Source organism: Yarrowia lipolytica, chromosome 1E, assembly GCF_001761485.1.
Source record: "Yarrowia lipolytica chromosome 1E, complete sequence".
Taxonomy (NCBI): Eukaryota; Fungi; Ascomycota; class Dipodascomycetes; order Dipodascales; genus Yarrowia; species Yarrowia lipolytica.
In genome coordinates, this window is record NC_090774.1 from 3,893,622 (window position 1) to 3,911,446 (window position 17,825).

General features: G+C 49.8%; 2 protein-coding genes across 2 annotated transcripts; one reads left to right on the forward strand and one right to left on the reverse strand.

Moving 5' to 3' along the window:
* Positions 1-162: 162 nt before the first annotated feature.
* Positions 163-12,111, reverse strand: YALI1_E39057g (uncharacterized protein; the record flags this gene model as incomplete). Its single annotated transcript, XM_504704.3, has 1 exon — positions 163-12,111. One exon carries the CDS (start codon positions 12,109-12,111, stop codon positions 163-165), a length of 11,949 nt encoding a protein of 3,982 aa, XP_504704.3.
* A 2,553-nt stretch (positions 12,112-14,664) lies between these two features.
* Positions 14,665-16,704, forward strand: YALI1_E39083g (uncharacterized protein; the record flags this gene model as incomplete). The annotated part of the gene is made up of 1 exon (XM_504705.3): positions 14,665-16,704. The coding sequence occupies one exon, from the start codon at positions 14,665-14,667 to the stop codon at positions 16,702-16,704; it is 2,040 nt and encodes a 679-aa protein (XP_504705.3).
* Between the last annotated feature and the right edge of the window lie 1,121 nt (positions 16,705-17,825).

Here is a 17,825-nt window from a genome sequence, read left to right on the forward strand (position 1 = left end):
GGCTTCACCGATAATTAGAGCTCAGCGCAATCAATTATTTGAAGGCTTAATGGCACTGTCAGCTGCTTGATCTTGCACGCAATTACTACAATATATAGTCCAACATAATAACATAATTAGAATTATGATCATCCGTATCAATCATACACAAAATCCTTACACCTAATCTCGTAGCTCCTCCACAAATCCCACAACGCGTCCTGCCTCCACAATTCTAAGCTCCTCATCTGCAGACTCGTGCAGACCAAGCCAGGTAGCGTCCTGAACAGGCAGTTCATTTGTCCAGGTCTGGAAATCAGCCACACGCGAGCCAGTAGTCAGCTTGCATGGACCGAGAGCACGCGACTCGTTGTCAAAATAATCCACCTGCATCACCTGTTGGACCATCTCTTGTAATCGAGCCAGGTCAGCAGCGATGTCAATCTTGGCGCTGTAAATGTCAGACAGCACCGAGACTACAGCATGCCAAGGAATGGAATGGGGAGCAATATTGTCTCTCTGACCACTCACATGACGAACCCATCCTTCAATAGCTCGCAAACTGGCAGCCAGGTCTCCCTCATGGAAGCCATAATCCTTGGCAAAGCCCAGAGGCACAAAACGAGCCAGGTCAACAATGCAGACATGCAGCCAACTGGCCAGGAAGTTGAGACGGGTAAGCTCCACAGGCTTAGCGTCCTGGGTATCTCGCCAGGCCATTTCCAGACCAGCTTTGACGCCGGAGCTCGTTTCACAAGCTACCAATCGACTCATTAACAGCAATGTGCTGGGAACTACATCACAGGACGCTTCGTCAAACGAAACGAACAGCCTGAACGAGGTGTGGTGTCGGCCAACGTTGAGACGCAACCACTTTTCAAGCTTGGTGAGCCACTGCCGTTCCAAATGAGCGTTCTGCACAAGAACCCATTCGCCAGATTGAGACGCAGCCTGGATCATCTTATCAGCCATGTTCTGAGACTCCAGGGAACCCATGGACACGGTCTGAGTAGTCATTCCAATCTTCTGGGCAATGTCTCGGACCAAATAAGTAGCATCGGCTCCTCCCCGGCTAACCATCATGACGAGATGGTTGCCCTCAGTGACTGTTTCATCCAGACTCTCACTTTGAAGGTCGCCAAAGTGATGAGAACCGAGCGAATTGATGATCTGAGTGAGGTCTTCAGTAGCAGTCACATGGTCACGCTCACCAGTGAAGGCCTCAATAATCAACAGGCAGAAAATGTATCTGTCTTTGTAAAACAGAGCCGAGGACACCTGCTTGTAGACAGCAATAAATAGCTGCTTAGTCAGAATCTGCACATCATCACAGTCGGTAGAAATGACCTCCAAAAAAACTTGCAAGAAGAACTCGAGTGAGAACTTGTACACCACGTTGACGCTACTCAGCTTCTGCATGACAGCAAACAGACGTGTAGCAGCCTGAGCCAGAGGGTCGAACTGTTTGGTGATCAGATCGACATGGCCAAGGGCCTCCTGCGCCTCTTCTCCTTGCTGAGTGAGATGTCTAGCTTCCTGTTTGAGCTTCTCCAGCTTCACCATCACAGCGTTGTTGCCGAGGATATCTTCAGACTCGGCCAAAGAAGCCAAAAGATCAGCTTCCAAGGCACGCAAGTTGGCCTGGCACTCGTTTTGCAGCTTGATAAGTGACTTTCGCTTTTCGTCCACATCGGGGCGCTTCTTGGCCAATACGTGGCTACTCAACTGTCGCTCCAGAGAAGCATCGGTTACAGTGAAGTTGACTCGGGTGGTTCTAGACGTCACGTGTGCAGAAAAGCTAGAAGGAGACGAGTCACGAGACAGCAAAAACAGTCTGAAGTTGGAATTGAAATCAATCAAACTCTTGCCAAGCTGTATCAGAGTTCGACCTCCAGTCTTGTGGTACTCCTTATTGAGAACAGGGTTAATGACAGGGTCAAGATACTCGGCATCGGTGATGAGAATCACCTGCCCAAAACGAAGGGCTGTCTCCAGATGCTTCACAAATGCCGAGTCAAGGAACGAAGTGATGACTGGCTTGTACTGCTTGATCAGGAACTGACGGATTCGGTCGGTCGGGTCAATGATCAGAGGGTAAGTGGAAGCAGACTCCACGATGACAGCATTCTCCACAGACAGAGGGTCTCGAGACGGAAGATGAGACAAGTCGGGAGTATCGAGGAATGCCAAGATTTCGTCCTGAGTTGGAAGGTTGTACTTGACGTGTCGACTATCGAGCTGAGTGAGGACAGCTCGCAAGAGTTCGCCTCGCTGTTTCTGACTCAGTCCGCCCCATCGGGCCAAGGCAAAGCCACAAATTAGACAGTTGCCAGCCAGGTTAGCTAGCTTTGAGTCAAAGTCAACAATGGACTTGGCCCATCGCCGTTTCTCGTCACTGAGGGAAGTGACCAGGTCACGAGACCGAGTGATTCTTTCTCCAACAGTAGCTAGCTCGTCTTTGAGTCGCTCACTCTCACCGATTAAACCAGCGTACTCAGTTCTGTAGCCCTCAATCTTGCCCTCAAGTTCGTCAATCATATCACAAATAGCGGTAGCCTGAGCCTGGGTCTGTTGAGATTGGTGACGCAGCATTTCGACCTCCTCCTTGAGAGGCGAAATACGCTCTAGAATCTCGCAGTACTGAATCTGGGCCACAACCCACTGTAACAAAGGTCCACAGGCCTTGGAAGCTCGGTTCGCTGCCTCATAAGTATAGTTCTCACGGGACAGGTACTCACGTTCCATGGTGAGCCGCAGTCGAGAGTCCATCTCAGAGGAATCAAAGTTCACAATGGAAGAAATGAAGTCATCTCGTCGAATAATGGCCTGAACATCTCGCCAAGAAGAGGTTTTGTATCCAAGAATGACACAGACACTCTCCATACACAGCTTGATGGTCTCGGGTGGGTTCAACATGGAACGCAGCTCAGTGAGATGCTGCTTCTTGATGTTGGACACAGACTTCTTGGCAGAAATGACTGCAGGCTCGGCCAGAGCAAGATCCTTGGCAACGACCTCCTGCCGTCGAGCAATCTCCTCCTTCTGGCTTTCCAGGGACTCCTGGATCTGCAAACTGGCCTGCTTCTTCTTCTCAGCATCGTTCTGATTGGTGATCATCTGCTGCAGAGTTCGCTGGGCAGCCTCTGTCTTCGCATTCAGCTCGATCTTGGACTTCTCCAGCGTGAGCTCCATCTCCCGCACTGCCAGGACAGTTTCCTTGAGCTTGTCGACACCGGAGTTTAGATGCCGCTGCTCCTGCTGCAGCTGGGCCTTCTTTTCGAGATACACCTTGATGAAGAGCTTGATAGAGGCGAGCGACAAGTCAGGAGTCACGTGAAGAGAGCCAAACACCTGTAGAGTCTCGGCGGAGACATCGAGCTGCTGGCACATCTTCTCGGCCATCTGAGTGACTCCCTGGCCACTCCAGTTGCCCATCCAGTTCAGCACACATCTGTTGAGCAAGGCAGGAGACGAGGTCAGATCGATACCCTTCTGGGTCACGAGAATCACGTGCAGATTCTCCACGACTTTTTGGGTAAACCACTCGTAGACCTCCTGGTCAGAATCGAGCAGAATGCCGGCCTTGGAACTCTCCTGACGGACATGGCTCATGAGCATCGACCAATCATCGTCCTGGAAAAGACCTGGGATCTCAGCATTAGCCAATAGAGTGTTCATTCGCTCAAGATAGAGAGGAGTGAGATCGGCCTCATTCAGCAGGAAACACATCTTCTGAGAAACACAGTTAAGAAGCAATGCTCGGAGATCGGAATCAAAGTCAGTCACCTGGTAGTCTCGAGACACACGTAGCTGGAAACACTTGACACCAGCCAACCATGCGACAAATCGAGTCATGGTGGTTCGGCCACTTCCAGCTTCTCCGATCAGAATCATGTGACCCTGAGGCTGCCGAAGAACACGATCAATTCGCAAAATGTGCTCAATGACATCATCTGAGAGAACAAAGGGGGTATCCAGCTCTTCCTCGCAGAAGGTAGGCACACGTGAAGTGACGTAGGAAGTGATGAGCTCCTTGGAAATAGGCAGGTAGTGCTTCGTGGTCCAATTGGAGAAGAGAAGGTCGGTGAGAAGGCTCGAGACGTGAGCAGAACCCAATGTAAACTCACGTGACAGAACATTGACCAGCATAGCCAGACCTTTTTCTTTCTCTTCATCGGTAACCAACCGGTCCAAGAACAACCGCATACCCTCGTGTCCTACAACCTGCACCAAGCCATCCACAGACAGGGTCTCCAGCTGACTGATAGCCTCATAAATACCTCGAGACCATCGGGTCAACTCACGTGGAGAGTAAATGTAGTGGACATGGCTAGCACTGGTGAACACATCGCTGAATGACTGGTAGTAGGATATCATTGTCTTTGTCAGTTGATCTCCATAGCCAGCCAACGAAGGAATGCACTTCAACAGAGATTTGTTGAAGGAGCCGTAAATCTGGTTCAGAGACTCATTGCCAGGGTATCCGACGTTGACAAGAGTCACATGTCGCAGGATCCGCTGACTGAGAACGTTTCGTCCAACGTCTTCTGGCGGGTTACAGGCACCCACAACCTGGATTCGCTCCAGCGTGGTCCATTCGTTGTTGTACCAGAAGCCGTTCTTCTCAATGAGCTGTCGCAAGAACGAAATCACATGCTGGGTGCCATACTGATCACGTGAAGGCAAGTTGATCTCATCGCAGAATAAAATGATCCACTTGCCAGGGATTCGAGGTGAGAGAACTGGGCCACGAGATCCAGATGCATGACTTCCAGTAGTGACCTGGCATCGCTGAAACAGGGTCTTCAACACCAGACCTGGATCACTGGTCTTACTGAAGTTCAGAGCGACCATGTCAAACCGGTCAGACCGTCTCAACGCTCCAAACAGCGTCATGGTCTTACCAGAACCAGGAGGACCACAGAGAAGTACAGGCTTGTGACTACTCAACAAGCCATAGATGATATGCTCATGTTTAACTGTGTCGGTGGTGGGGATAATGGTGTTGGGGTTGGTAATGGCATGTGTAGGAAGGGCTGTATCAGCCACCTTGTATCGAGTCCAGGCACCCTCAAAAGACACCTCGTGATTCAGGGTCTCCTCAACACACAACTCGGCATAGTTGACACTAGACAGGGCAGAAACACCCATGAAGACCTTCTCAAACAAGAACTTGGAAAAATTATGACGCTCCATATCTCGTGAGTCTCCAGAGAACGACCAGATGAGAGCCAATACCAGTCGGCGAGTCAGGTAGGCATTCACCTGATCATGCGACAGGGTCACCTGGGCGACCAACAGACTCTTGCACGCGTCCTCCACAAAGGCAAAGAGTGTAGAAATGGCTCTAATGGGTGTGAACTCCATGACGTGCGTAAAAGACCGAGCCTGGGACAGAATGTCATCAATATGGGTGAGGGCACAAGCCGTGAGAGTCACCATAGCAGCTGAGACAATAGTCTCCGGGGTATCAGGAGGAGGAGTAGAAGAGGCTCTACCAGATGTCAATGCTCCATCCACGGCACCGTCCAGACTGGCAACACCAGCAGCTGCCTCGGCCGAAGAAGTCCACACAGGAAGTCTGGGACCAGACTCCAACAATTCCAGAGCAACATCCACATCCAGTTTTTTGGCAGAAAACTTTTTGAGGTGGTGATCGATTAAATCTCGCTTGTCAACCACATTATCGCCCACGTACACCATTCCACATCGAGAAACAGTGGCAGGAGTAGCATATTGAAGAGAGTCCACTTCAAACAGAATAGTCACGTGGTCAGGAAGTTGCAATCGCTCTCCAGATGCCAGAGTGAACACCTTGTTGTCGTCGAGAACGGAGTTCAAGTTTTCAACCCAGTCGGGATCAACATCACCGTCGAACACAATCCAATGAGGTGAACGAGAGCTCTCGCCTGTGACATTGTTGATCACGTTACGCAAAATGCTGGTGAATACTCCATCCTTCCAATCTCGAGTGGTGGCGTCCAGAGAACCATACAGCTCCTCTTTGCTCATCACCTTTGGATCAATCACGCTAATCTTGGCACCCAGGCTGGTTCCGAGAGTCTGGACAATGGCTGACTTGCCAGAGCCAGCAGCACCAACGAGCATTACTCCATGATGGTTAGAAATGAGATCGTTAAGCTGAGCACACTTGGTGACCCAAGGTGGAGAGGGAGTATATCCATGTTGAGCTGCACTCTCCACCAGTCGGAACTCCAACTCCTGCGAAATCTCCACGGGTTCCACCGCTCCAAATATGTCCTCCAAAATGGTGCCAAACTTGGCACTGTCTTCCTCCACAAGCATGGGGCAGATTGTAGTCTGCAGTGACCGAGTGATAGAAGCTGTCTGCATAGCAAGCTCCTCGGATGTAGACTCGTCATGAGGTTGCTCTCTTGTTCGTGCACCTCGCAGCACAGACTTGACAGCTCGCAAGCCCCAGTCGTAATGCTTCTGCTCACTCAGATCCTTCTCACACCTCTCAAAGAAGGGAACTACCTTTTGGGCCAAACTTCGGGCCTCAGAAAAACCCTGGGAGTACAGGACTACTTGACAAATCTCCTCCTTGTCGGGCTTGGCCATAGAGAAGGGTCGGAAAAGCTTCTTGAGGTTATCGGGAAGCGTAGATCGACCGAGATAGGCAGGGTTGAGAGTAATGAAAATACCTGTGGAGGGTAGCAGAGTGATATCTCGAGATCCAAGTGAGACGCGTTCACGGGAAGCATCCACGTCACGTGCCAAACCACCTTGAATCACTTCAATCAAACTGGTGACGGCACTCAAACTGCTTTCGTCCAGTCGATTGAACTCGTCGAAACAAGCCCACACGCCCGCCTGACAAATACCTGCTAGAATTCTAGAAATGGCCTGGAAATTGAAAGACTCGTCACAGTTGAACACGAGCACAAACACACCTAGATTCTGACCCAGACTCTTGATAGACTCTGTCTTACCGGTACCAGCCGGTCCGAAAGGAGAACCACCCTGCTTGGAGGCAAGAGCAGAAGTCATGCACCGGTAACAGGCGTCAACAAGAGGCGTAGAAACGAGCCGAGGGGGAACACCAAGATACTCCCAAGAGTAGGAGAAAGTGGCCAAGTCTTGACGGACAGTAACCTCTCCAGCCCCGTCCCGGTAGAATCGCATCAGCTTGAGCCAGTCATAGCTGCTAGCATCGCGTGCAGCCCCGTCAGAGTTAGTAGGCTCATCGCATGAGTCTCGCAGGTGGATTAACTCAGTGATCAGATTTTCACACTTGAGTCGATCCAAAGCAGTCAGTTCACGTGACACGTGCTCTGCAAGTTGCCCCAGCATGTTGACACAGGCGTCGCGAGCTGTAGCGTACTCGCCCTTCTCACCTTCAGCAGTCCACCAGATCTGCAGTGCCAATAGTGCGATCTGACCAGGGTACTTTTGGATCCAGATCATAAACTGCTTGGCTGAAAATTCAGTACTAAAGTCTTCCAGAGCCTGGCCAAGGAGGTTCTTCAAAGAAGACCTGATGCCGCTCTCAAGATGTTTCAAGGTGGTCTCGATCTTGACTCCAAGGGTAGTGATGGGAGCCAGCAGGGGCACAATTTCACTCTCCCGAGAAGCCACGCCTAGAATGCGGCCATCTTCATCCTGGTCGACAGAAGAAACACCAGAAAACATCTTCTTGACATGACTGTTGAGAGTGTTGGGCGAACCAATCATTTCCAAAAGATCCTCGTCACCGACGAAGTAAAATCGAGGGAACAGCTGTCGCTGCTGCTCTAGGAACTCTCCAAGAGACTTCTGAATCTTGGCAAGGGCGTCGTTCAATCGAGGAAGAGTTTCGTCAATCTGAGCAATGTTGATGACGTCACTAATCAGAGGACTCTTGTACACCTGCTTCCACAGCAACATGAACTCGGCATTGATGTTTCCAAATCGAGACGTCTCCAGAGGCAAGATAGCTCGGACCTCACTTCCATTCTCAGCTCCAAAAAGACCCTCCAGATAGACCCACTGTTTCTGGACATTAATCCAAATTTCAAACAAGGTCTGAACACGAGACAGCTTGTTTTCCCAGCCATGGCACTCCTCCTCAAACACCTTGAAGTAGGGTGAGTTGTGCATTCCAAGTAATCCAGTCATGTGATCCGAACAGGTGAGGAAGATCTCGTCCCAGTTCTTGATGAGCCGCACCTTGTTCTTGAAGTTGACAAGATTGAGAGTCAGGTTGGTCCACGTCGATCGAACACCTGCCAGGAACTCCTCTAAGACAAGTTCACCTTGCGCCTGGGCAATCAGAGCCTTGATCTGAGACTCGTAGAGTTCCAGACCACAGTCCCACACGTTGCCAAGAGTCAGGTGGTTGCTAAGCCGCAGAGTGGGCTTCTTCACCATCTTTGCCAACTGCTCCCAATGTCTTGTCTTAAATGCGTCGGACTTGAGCTGGCTAATCAGGGGCAGTGTTTTCAGGAGCGACTTCAGCTCCTGCTGTACGTGATCAAAAGCAGCGTACTGGCGAACTCGAGAAGGCATGGACTTGGAGCTGATCACCAAACTATCAATGATAGACCGCAGTTTTCGAACCGAAATAACATGCCAGGACATTTCTCGAAGTTCATCAACACCTTTCCAAACAGACTCTAGAGTGGCGAAGACGGTGATGAAGTCCTGGATCTCGCCAGAAACCACATTGAGAATCTCGCTGGCAGATGTTACATCACAAGGGATATCCAATGCTCGAGAAGCGCTCTCCAAAACGGTAAAGTCATGCAGCAATTTGTTGGTAGTGGTAAGATGCTTATGGAGAAGCTCACGAGACTGCTCACGAGACTTGTCGCCAGTCTGACCGAGACCCTGCTCCTTGGTCTCAGCCCAGGTACTGACATGGCTCTCCACTCGGTCTCCAAACCGACCAAGCTCAACTGTGATCTTGCTTTTGAGAGCATCTCGCTGGCCCTCAATAATACCCTCCTTGGTCTCGATGAGCTCCTGCAGAGTCTCAAATAGACTCTCGACGTGATCAATGTAAAGCCAATCCTGAGGGAACACAAATCTGTTTCGAATCAGGGTGTTTTGGCACGTCTTGAGCAAACCTACCTTGCTCTCCCAATTGGGAAGCTTCTCATTCCGTGTGTCTACAACACAGGTGACAAATTCGAGAGTCTTCTCGACACTGGAGTCGATCCCAGAGGGCTCCAAGTCTGCTCGGATACGGTCCATCTCGCCACAAAGATCTCGAGACTGTGTAGAGAGCTTCTCGGCAAACTTTTGCAGAATGGAAGACTGCCAGGCATCGTACTTGGAAGAAATTCGGGAAGTCACGTGACCGATATCGAGCTTAAAGACCTCGCCGTTGCCAAAGGACACATGGCTGGAGTTGGAATCAAACGTAGACGCTCGAGATTTTCGAATTTCCTGAAGCACAGCTAGCCATTTGCTCAGATCATCGCCTAAAATGGAGATGACATGATCAGGAGAAAGGGTCCAAAGAGATTGGAAATGGGTCCATTTGGCGATGTAGGCGGATGCAGCAGAGTAAGCATGGTCAAAGGTGAGGTAGAGATCTCGCGAAGAGGCGTGATCCCGAGTAGACTTTTCACGCGAAGTCAGAGTCCTGCTGTCGTCCATCAAGCTCTCGTAAGTCTGAATCCCACCCTCAAAGACACGAGAGACACCCTCAATCTGAGTCAGACCGGCAACGGTGTTTTTCAACTGCATGACATGGCCAACAAATTTGACCCGAGAATCCTGCAGGGGAGGCTCAACACAGATGACATTGTTCTTGAGCACCATAACGTGGTTTCCAAACTGGGTCTTGTCGAAGAACTGGGCGTACTCCTGGCCCAGTCTCTTTTCCAAGATAGTCTTGACCTTCAGGTTGAGGGTCCTGGCAAAGGCTTGCATGTTGGCAAATCCGTCGTGCTCGAGAGAGTCGTACGCAGCCTGCAGATCGGCGAGCACCTTGGCAAACTCGTCACGTGAGAAGTCACAAGACTCAAGCTCCATCAGATGATTGCTGATAACATGCCCCCAGACCTCGCTCAATCGCTCACTCTTTGTAAGCAGGGTGTGCACAGCGTCCGAAAGTTTGTACACAAAACGCTGGTGCTGGTTCTTGCCAGAAGTATCCATGTGGAGCAAATCGTCCCAAGTGGTAGACATGCCACGAGACACAAGATTGTAAATGGCATTCTCAAAACCAAACAGCAGCTCACGGGGAAGATCACGTGAATCTATCACAGACAGAGTCCGATCCATCACCTGGACACTGTCCATCAGGCTGACCGCAAACGGGTAAATGGTCTTGGCGTCGTTCGCCATAGAAACCAGGGTATGAGGAACCTGGAACTTCATGTTCAGCAAATTCCTGACCTCCTTAAACAGAGTGATGGAGGTGGGTGAAAAGGACACTGACAGAACCAGCTCCTGCGACTCACGGGACTCACGGGAGATCTTGAAGACCGGACCTCCGCTGCCTCGAGACTTGACTCCTCGAATCCAAGCCTCGTACACGACTCTAGCGTCCAGGCTCTTTCTGAAGACCACTGACTCCTCATGGAGCACTTTACCGTCGGCGTAATGCTGCCATCCGGCACCAAGCACACTCTCCACACGAGACATGTAAAGGTCCAGCTGACGTTCCAGCTGCTTCATCCAGATTATAGCACCTGCAATAGGGGGTAAGTCTCTAAGTTTAGCCATCTCAAATGTCTCAGAGTTGCCATACTTCCTTTTGAACTTTTGCTGCAGCTCCACGAGATCATGCTTCACATTTTCAATGAGGCGAGACTGGTACTCGTGGATAGCGCCACGAATAGTGGGTCGAATGAACAGAGAGTTGAACTTTGCGAAAACTCGGAACATTTCAGCAGAGTTCTTAGCCAAAGCAAGTCGGTCTCGAAGAATGCTGATGATAGACCGCTCCACGGACACAGTAGCATTGTTGTAGCCCTCCTCTAGTCTGTTCCAGTGAGCCAGAGCCTCATGAGAGACGTCCAGAACATCAGGGACGTTTCTCACCAACTCGTAGCCAGTAGTGATCTCATCGATATCAACCCCCGCGGCCTCGGAAACCTTTCCTAGAGTAGCAACGAGATCCTCGTGAGCCTGTCGGAAGTTGGCGATGTAAGCGATTCGGTTCTGGGTCTCGGAATGTCTGACTTTGACCCGAATGGGAATGAACTTTTCACCCAGACTGGTTCCCTGTCGTCGTCGAGAGACGTCTCGAGCAGTATTGGTGAATTCCTTGTTTAGGTCATTCCACACGTTAAAGACATTGTTGACAGAATCTATAACCTGGTTGAACTCGGTGCTGGGTAGTTGCATCAGGCTGAGCTCCAATCTGCTCAGAATCACCTTGATCTGCTTGTCAAAGTCTCCACTGACACAGCCCACAAGTGCCAGGCATCGCCACACCGGGTAGGTGGACAGTCGGAACTTCTTGTTCACATGGTTGAACACAGACACAAGCGAAGTTGTAAGGGTATCCAACGAATCAGCTGACATGAGTTCATCCAGAGGGAAGTCGCGCAGCAGAACATTGTATTTGGAAACCATGTCCTGAGCCTCTTTCAGACCTGTATCGGACAAGAAAGAGACAGTAGCATGAAACCGCTTGGCATTCTTCAGAACGTCGAGAGTCAGGGTGACAGGCTTGGCATCCAGCTGCTTGCTGATGTAATCTAGCTTGTCCTCCATGGTGAGCCAGAAGTTGATCTCACTAGCAGTGGAGGATCCAGGCTCGGCGGGATCTCGGTCGAGCTTGGTAACTGTCTGAATCTGCTTGATCCATGAGTTTACACAAGTTTGGAGTTCGTTTAGGGTCTTAGCGTCAAGCTCCGTGAGATCATCTGCGCCCTGGTTCTTCTCGATAGCATCCTCGATCGCGGGATGAATCTCCAAATCCACGTCTGGGATCGTGACGTCGTTCTCCAGGTGATGAAAGGACATTTCCAGCTCGGCTAGTTTCTTGCGCACGAACTGAAGGCCCTTGTCACGTGATGAATCAAGCGAAGACGACGCAATGTTCATTACCTGGAGATGAGACAGCGATTCCAAGACTCCATATGGTTTAATCAAAACCAAACTCGAGCCCGATTCAGGGCGTTGGGAAATGATGTCTGGGTTAGTATTCATTTCGCCACAGGTTTCCTCCATCTTGATCTTTGTTAACACTCACAATTGTCTTCAGCATTCCCGTTAGAAACAAAAAGAACTTGAGCAGCCACATCTCCTGGGGTGAATAGTTCACAGGTGAAATCGAGCGTCAGGTTCTCAGGTTGTGCCGATAGCAGAGTAGTAATGATACTCTTCACGTGGGCCGTGACTTGGTCCTGTGATACCGGCCTGAGTTAGTAAAGTTTTGGTTCAAAAAGTCGGTTTGTGGGACTCGCCGACATGTCCATAGTACTCACATTGTGATCGAATGTCAATGTAGGGCCCTCAGTAATGTGTGTTCGTGGATTACCGAGCGCAGGTAAGGAGTGTTATTTTCGTGAATCGTGAGATTAGGTGTAACTGCAACCTTAAATTTTAACGTACCCGGAATGCGCGTGAGGGTGTGTGAGATTTATGGGTATGACGACGTGAAAAGACGAGAGAAATACATTTTGTCTGGTGTCGTTTTGGTGGTGTTTTTCTCCTCTCTCGACTGGTACTTCTCTCATGTATAAATCCTGACATTTTGAAAGTTGGAGATCTCTAAATAATGAAGGCTTTGAAATACACGTGGTACTCTCTCGTAAGACCTCTCTTTTGTTCTAAAATAATACCATATTAACCAGTTAATGTCTCCCATACCATTCCTTTCGAGCGTGGTATCGACGTGTCGTGTTTTCGATCGCCCTGTGCGGAGGTGTACATGACTGACGCATTAGTCTCGTTTCCGTAGCAACTGCAGCATACACCCCAACATGAACAGGGCACTACTTGGTGCTTGAAATATCAGTAAATACTGCCAGTAAACGTCATAATATGTTTTTTTGGAAATTGTCTGAATTTCAACACAACCGGTTGAGTACATTTAATTACTCACTTGTTCATCAGATCTCACAGAGGCAGTCATCAGACGGCATTGGAGTTGAATTGGCGAAAGGACCGCGGGAAGGATTGAGCGGGTAACTGTGTATTGTAGATAAAGAGGTTGTAACCACTCGTTCGGACTGCTAATTCCCTTAGTCTGCATATATAAAAACGAGCTTTGCAATTCTTTTGCGTTCTTGCTGTTGATTTACACCTCTACAAGTGGAGAGTACATTAAGTTCATTTGGCAACAAAACGACTCTTTTATCAAGGATCAGCCAGAAAAATTCAAGTACATTAGAGACCACATAAAACCACCATCACCCTCCCTCGTCGTTGTTGTCGTCATCCTCGTCAGCAGACCCGGACCCGGGTTGTGATTGTCACATGTCATGGAAGAACATGGTGTGATCTCGTGGCAATTGATTATGCCCCTCGTCTGAACTACAGTACCAGTAGACTCATCATCGGGCTTTGGTTTTGGCTTTTTGACAGTTTAGTGCGATGTAGGCGGCCATTGGCATTCCGCTTTTGTTGACTTGCTCGTTTGGTGTCAGATCCTCCGGAAGCTCGTGAGCCCCTTACGATTTCCTCGCAACTCCGCGAGTTCTTTCTTTCTTCCGCTTCCTAGCATCAGGATGCGCCCGTGCTCTTGAACTAACTTATGGCGCTAGGTAAGAACTCTACGTATTCTCCCTCATCTCACCTTCATTTCCCACCTCCAACTGCTCTGATTCCTCGGAGCCCTTGTCTGGGGTTTCGTCCATGATACCTTTAGTTTCTTCTGTGTCCTCTATTCTAAGGATGTATCTGTTCACTTCGTCGAATTCCTTCACACCTGTGCTGAATTTTGTCCTGATCTCCATCTTCTCCAGTACAATTCCAATTGTTCATCGGCACCTTCGGTATTCAAAAGATCCATGGCTTGATCCGGTTCTCGACCCGAAGCAGAGTTGGTTATTGTGTACATATTGATTGCTTTTGATGTGTGTAGTGGTTCGCATTCTGTTGATCGTGTTGATGTTTATGCGTTCAGTTCAATCAAGTCGAGTGCAGTACAGTGGTAATACTCTTCACCTGATGGGAGATTCGAAATTGTATTTATTAGGGATGCCAGTATTCTTTGAACCCCGCAAAATAAACTTCCGCTGACATTTGATGAACTTAAATTATTGCAGTAGACAGGACGGTGGAAGCGAAAAATGATGTCATTTGAGACATATCTGATCCTCAGACCATGGAAGGAACTGATGTAGCTAGTTAATCTTCTCCCTTGGCCTGTAGCTCCCACATGGCATCCCCTGATCCCTCTTTCCTCGGTTGCTTCCACTTACTAGTGCCTTACGAACTTTAGGCAATAATCTGGCAGGAACAAGACAGATAACGGACCTAAGGTCAACGAGGGGAGAAGGGAAGGTCTAGAATTACTAGCCGGATACTTTCGAAACCAATAAGGTGCCTGCCGGATATTACTTCATCCCCCCCTCCCCTGTTAAATCAACTAACTGCTGAAATACACTCTGCTCTCCACATCCTCGTCCCCCTGCCAATATCCCAACTCTCCCAACGGGCCCTTATCATACATAAAACTCAATACAGCGCACTGGCACACAGCCTCGAATCACTCGGACAACATCGGCCTTTTTCCAACCACCATCAGAACAACCCCAACAACTGCACAGGAACAACATGTTTCTATTACCGCCCCCGCCGCCCATGCGAGGCCAACATGTCGGTCTCTACACCATGGGCACCACGGTTGCCTCTCCCACCGCCGCCCAGCTCTACAGAGACCCCAACATTGATCCCATCGACGCTACATGTGTGCCTACCCCTGAAACGGTCGGTTTCACCGCCCCCGAGGGCACATACACCCCTATGGAGTGTGTTTATTTGGCCCCTCCACCTCCCCATCCTTCTGATCCCCCACCAGTGGTCGTCAACCCCCTGGCTCCCACAACAGCTTCTCCTCAGGCATTTTCGAACGGTGTCAAACTCACCGTTTTTGCGTTCCAGGATAAAAACACCCCGCAAAAGGCCGCCCCAGTATCCAGCGGATCGCTGTTCAGCTTCTCCCCAGCCTCGGGATCAGGTTGGCTCCGTCGACCCTCGCATTCCCTGGGCCCCGAACTCTCCAAGGTCGACTCCCGTGGAAGTGACAACAGCAACTCGACATCCATCTACGCGCAGTCGTCATCTGCGCAAGCCTCCACTAACGCCGTGTCCGTACCCATCAGTGTGCCCGGAAGCACTGTGAACGTTGACAATACTAACCCTTCTGCCTCCAGTCTGGGCATGTTCCTCCGAAAAAAATCTGTCTCTTCCGAATGGGGCACCAACGTCGGAAGCGTACAAACTGCCCAGGACTCGTCGTTCGAAGATGACTACGGTACCCCTCCCAGTAGCACCGGTCTGGGTGCCAGCCCTGCCACCAACAACAAAAACAGCAAGCGAACTCGGCCGAAAAACTCGCTTGTCAAGAACAATTCGTCCTATCTCAGTCGTACCATTGTCAGAGAAGGTCTCACTAAGCTGCTGTGTGAACGTCCTCTCGGAGAACTATTTGTGGTCACTAACATCAATCGGTCTCTACAGTGGCTGGACTTGCAGGACTACCAGTCAGATGTACATCCTCAACGACACGAGGCTCTGACCAAGATTCTCCTTACCCGAGCCCATCCTCTCTGCCACGATGTTAACCGAAAGACAAAGTCTCTTGCAGGTTTCGATCTCATTGTGGGTTTCTCGTCTGGAGACATTCTGTGGATCGATCTGGTCACTGGAAAGTACAACCGAATCAACAAGAACGGTGAGGTGTGCAAGGCCGCCGTTGTGGACATCAAATGGCTTCCCAACTCCGACTCTCGATTTGTGGCCGCCCATGCTAACGGGTGGGTGGCTGTCTACGATAAGGACCGTGATGGAGGCATCTGCGAAGTTGCCCAATCTTACGTCGAGAGCAAAAAGGATTACCGACATAAGCAGGGGTCTGTTGTAGACATTGAACACTGTCACGTGATCAAATCTCACACTGAGCAGAGCAAGCAGAACCCTATGGCTCTCTTTGCTGTCTCGCCAAAGCCCTTGACCTCTATCGCCTTCTCCCCCATCTCTCACCGGACTCTGGCAGTCACTGGACGAGATGGATACACTCGGCTGATCAACCTCATGACTGAACAGGCCACTGACGTGTTCCCCTCGTACTTTGGAGGCGTCATGTGCTGTGCATTCTCGCCCTGTGGCCGCTATTTGGCTACTGGAGGCCAAGATGACCTTGTTTCGTTGTACAGAGTCGACAGTACTTCTTCGGGCCAATCAGCTCAGATTATGGCTCGACTTCAAGGCCACAACTCGTACGTCAGCCATGTTGCCTTTGATTCTTACATCAGCGACCCTCGATCTATCCGTTTGGGTTCTGTTGGTCAGGACGGCTGTTTGCTTCTCTGGGACGTTGATGTCCACACTTCGACGGTTCGAAAGGGACGATCTCGGTCTAACTCTGCCGCAACTTCTCTCGCCCCCAAGGCTGACCGGTATGGTACATTGATTCATCCCTTCGTGTCCCGTCTGGAGCCCTCTGCTCAGCTGTCTCAGCCCGTAGTCAGTCTCCCTGTCAAGGCTGCAAATAAGGAGTGTGAACCTCTGACGTATCTTGAGTTCCTGAGTGATCGAGTGATTGCTGCAGGCAAGGACGGACGAATCTGGACCTGGAAGCGACCTAATGTTTAATTAGTCTAACGATATAGTGATGATATTTTATGAAAGTGTGTTTGTACTTTGTAGAGTGCGTGTAAAGATGGCCCACAATAATGTACCAACTGTGAATGAGTTCATTTGTGCCTGCAACATCGGCCACAATACATCGGATCAAATCCGAGCCACTATGCATACACATCTGTTGAGTGTTACTTGTACTATGACACCTGTAAGTAACTGAGGTTGCGAGTCCAATCGGATCAAGCCGGTAAGTTGACTCTCTTGTTCTGGGGTAACTGGCAACCAAATCTACGTGTTTACCTTCAATAGCCGTTGAGTGAGACAGAAGAAATCAGAAGAGAGGTTCATCAAGCCTTACCATCATCCGGCGCTAATAATTCCCGGTCCAAGTAGCCAGTTACTAACTCAAGCAAATAACTGTGCATACATTTGATTGGTTCATCTTAGTAAGGAGATACGTGATACACTATGATGTCACCAGTTTGTATTACCCTTCATAGTTTGGCTCTCCTTCCCCACAATAATATCTGTAACCTTGTCGATCAGCAAGGAATGTAAATAGCCGCACAGAAATTACCCCATAGATACGAGCTATTTCAACTGAACCCATTTCCGCACTCATGTCGTTGCTGCAACGTGCACAAGCAGAATGTTCCTGGAGGTAGTTATCGGATATTCGGATGTGATCTTGGCAACATGCAGGTATGGACATCTTCTGCAGGTCGTTCACATCTGCTGTTTTCGGCTTCCCCACCTGTTCTTTGATAAGCAAGCTTGTGTGAACTCGGCCGAGAAACAGCAGGCTCGTATGGCCCCACTGATCAGCATAGCAATTCTACAAGTAGACGTCTTCTGTTGGGGATAACTTATATGGAGTGTCTCAGCCGCGGATTCACCGAAAAAGCAAGCCGAAAGGACCATGCCGGTAGGAGCCCAGCGGCCGCGTCTTACTTGTACTGGCAGCTATTATGCAGTGGTTTTTTCCATTAGGCCCCAGGTTTGTAGCTGATTAAATAGAGTGGGGCCCAAGCCGTACTTGGTTAATAGTAATTTGAGCCGTGCTATGCATCCAGGTTGTTACCTGCCTCTTTGTAGAACACGTACACACATGATGTTCGTATTAAAATGTTCAT